Raw genomic sequence first — 3,673 nt, 5'->3', positions numbered from 1 at the left:
TCTGATCCAGATCCACGGACATAACAGAGCTCGACAGAGGGACAAACTGGGCCACATTCTGGAGGAGTTCTCCACTCTACAGGATGAGGTGAGCTTTACAGGGAAGCTGTTCTAGAAACACGCGTCTATGTTCTGGTCAGTCATTGTGTGTGTGTGTGTGTGAGACAGGCAGAGAAGGTGGATGCAGCTCTACACAGTGTGTTGATGAAGCTGGAGCCTCAGAGACAACATCTGGCCTGTCTGGGAACGTGGATCCTGTACCACAACTGAGGATCATGATCCAGTACCTGCTCAGTGGATTTGAACTGGAACTGTACAGCATGCATGAGTACTATTACATCTACTGGTAAGTTCATGATGTGATCATATGTTGATCATGTGATGATCATGTGATCATGCTCCACCCCCAGGTATCTGTCTGAGTTCCTGTACGCGTGGCTCATGTCCACACTGAGCAGAGCTGACTCGTCTCAGATGGCTGAGGAGAGGATCCTGGAGGAGCAGCTGAAGGGACGCAGCAGCAAAAAAACCAAGAAGAAGAAGAAAGGTTCTCACACACACACACACACTGTCTCAACAACACAAACATCACATCATGTTTGGATCTTTGCAGTTCGTCCACTCAGCAAAGAAATCAGCATGAGCCAAGCCTACCAGAACATGTGTGCTGGGATGTACAAGGTAGCCACGCCCACTCACACATATCTATAAAGTACCCACGCTCACACTAAGAATGTGCGATATGTTATCGTTTATGATATATCGTCAAAAACATTCTCAACAGTAACAATATGTAATGCCATCATAGAAACGATAAATTCCTATGTGGGAAATTGAGGGTCATTTGTCCTTCAGCCCAGAGTGTTTCTAAAGACCTTGATCATAAAGACCTTGATCATAAAGACCTTGATCATAAAGACCTTGATCATAAAGACCTTGATCATAAAGACCTTGATCATAAAGACCTTGATCATAAAGACCTTGATCATAAAGACCTTGATCCTTGGGACAAAATTACCCCCAAGTTTTTTGTCAACAACTTATTATTCTCTGAAACAGAGCCACACACACATGCACGTGGATATCTACAAGCTAGACACACCCACACAGATATCTACAAGCTAGACACACCCACACATGCACGTGGATATCTACAAGCTAGACACACCCACACAGATATCTACAAGCTAGACACACCCACACAGATATCTACAAGCTAGACACGCCCACACAGATATCTACAAGCTAGACACGCCCACACAGATATCTACAAGCTAGACACGCCCACACAGATATCTACAAGCTAGACACACCCACACAGATATCTACAAGCTAGACACACCCACACATGCACGTGGATATCTACAAGCTAGACACACCCACACAGATATCTACAAGCTAGACACACCCACACAGATATCTACAAGCTAGACACACCCACACAGATATCTACAAGCTAGACACGCCCACACAGATATCTACAAGCTAGACACGCCCACACACAGATATCTACAAGCTAGACACGCCCACACACAGATATCTACAAGCTAGACACGCCCACACAGATATCTACAAGCTAGACACGCCCCACACACAGATATCTACAAGCTAGACACGCCCACACACAGATATCTACAAGCTAGACACGCCCACACACAGATATCTACAAGCTAGACACGCCCACACAGATATCTACAAGCTAGACACGCCCACACAGATATCTACAAGCTAGACACGCCCACACAGATATCTACAAGCTAGACACGCCCACACACAGATATCTACAAGCTAGACACGCCCACACAGATATCTACAAGCTAGACACGCCCACACACAGATATCTACAAGCTAGGACACGCCCACACACAGATATCTACAAGCTAGACACGCCCACACACAGATATCTACAAGCTAGACACGCCACACACAGATATCTACAAGCTAGACACGCCCACACACAGATATCTACAAGCTAGACACGCCCACACACAGATATCTACAAGCTAGACACGCCCACACACAGATATCTACAAGCTAGACACGCCCACACACAGATATCTACAAGCTAGACACGCCCACACACAGATATCTACAAGCTAGACACGCCCACACACAGATATCTACAAGCTAGACACGCCCACACACAGATATCTACAAGCTAGACACGCCCACACACAGATATCTACAAGCTAGACACGCCCACACACAGATATCTACAAGCTAGACACGCCCACACACAGATATCTACAAGCTAGACACGCCCACACAGATATCTACAAGCTAGACACACCCACACAGATATCTACAAGCTAGACACGCCCACTCACACACAGCTACACTTACTTTCTTTACATTTCTATGTTTTTATTTTTATTAGGGAGGCAACAAAGTTTAAATTTTAACTCCTTTTTCAGAAGAACAACCACTGATTGGACCAAACTGTTAGTGTTTATTTTTGTTTTAATTAGTGTGTGTGTCTCCTACTGCTCTCCAATCAGACCATGGTGGCTCTGGACATGGATGGGAAGGTCCGCAAACCTCAGTTTGAACTGGACAGTGAGCAGGTTCGCTACGAGCATCGTTTTGCCCCCTTCAACAGTGTGGTGACCCCGCCTCCTGTACACTACATACAGTTTAAGGTGCGCCCCACCCACCATGTGCTCAGTAGCTCCGCCCACCATGTGCTCAGTCGTCCACGCTGGTTTTCATTTACAGGAAATGTCGGACCTGAAGAAGTACAACCCTCCTCCTGGGTCAGCTGACCTCTACCTGGCAGCTAGCAAACATTTCCAACAGGCTAAACTCATCCTGGAGAACACGCCCAGCCCTGATGCTGAGGTTAGCAAACATCTGTCTGTCTGTGTGTGTGTGTGTGTATGTGTGTGTGTGTGTGTGTGTGTGTAAGTGTGCGTGTGTGTGTGTGTGTGTGTGTGTGTGTGTGACGTAGTGAAATAACAGCTGATTTCTGCTCACAGGTGAATCGTACCCTAAAAGTGGCCAAACCCAACATTGTGGTGATGAAGCTTCTTGCTGGAGGTCATAAGAAAGAAACAAAGGTAAGTTAGAGTTTGTTTTGATTCTCAAACTAAACTAAACTAAACTCATGTGTTTCAGGTGCTGCCAGAGTTTGATTTCTCAGCTCACAAATATTTCCCTGTGGTGAAGATCATTTGATTCCACTCACATCCACATGTTCAACAGTACCAGGTCACATTGATCAATCATTTTGATCAAGTAAAGGATTTGATTTTCTCCTGAATAAACTGTTACAGTTTAAATCCCTGATGGACGATGACTCACAACATTATAAAGTTCTGTGAAATCTATGATTGTGTTTGTGTTTCTATGGCTTAGTGGTTAGCACGTCCGCCACACTGCAAGAAGGTTCTGGGTTCAAGTCACACTAAAAATACTGATCAGCCCTCATTGATTCAATAAGCACGTTGATGTTTGTTCAGTAACTCCCTTGTGTGGAGTTTGCATGTTCTCCCCGTGCTGCGTGGGTTTCCTCCAGGTACTCAGGCTCCTCCCACAATCCAAAAACATGACTGTACGTTTGAGTGGAGTCTCTAAATTATCCATAGGAGTGAATGTGAGTGAGTGGTTGTTTGTCTGTGTTGCCCTGCGATGGACTGGTGCCCTGTCCAGGGTGTACCCCCGCCCAGCGCCCAAT

At 45.8% G+C, this 3,673-nt stretch overlaps 1 protein-coding gene across 1 annotated transcript in view; it reads left to right on the top strand.

Moving 5' to 3' along the window:
• Positions 1-3,326, top strand: part of naa35 (N-alpha-acetyltransferase 35, NatC auxiliary subunit) — an 8,872-nt gene extending 5,546 nt beyond the window's left edge. Inside the window, 9 exon segments of the mRNA XM_028456436.1 lie at positions 1-88; positions 169-265; positions 268-346; positions 411-547; positions 614-681; positions 2,499-2,639; positions 2,716-2,838; positions 2,976-3,056; positions 3,115-3,326. The exon segment at positions 1-88 is cut by the window's left edge and continues 11 nt beyond it. Coding sequence (XP_028312237.1) covers positions 1-88; positions 169-265; positions 268-346; positions 411-547; positions 614-681; positions 2,499-2,639; positions 2,716-2,838; positions 2,976-3,056; positions 3,115-3,174 — 874 coding nt within the window. The 3' untranslated portion in view covers positions 3,175-3,326.
• Positions 3,327-3,673: the final 347 nt, after the last annotated feature.

This window comes from Gouania willdenowi, chromosome 9 (genome assembly GCF_900634775.1).
Source record: "Gouania willdenowi chromosome 9, fGouWil2.1, whole genome shotgun sequence".
Taxonomy (NCBI): domain Eukaryota; kingdom Metazoa; phylum Chordata; class Actinopteri; order Blenniiformes; family Gobiesocidae; genus Gouania; species Gouania willdenowi.
The sequence above is the reverse complement of the archived record's forward strand: the minus strand, read 5'-3'. Positions and strand labels throughout refer to the sequence as shown.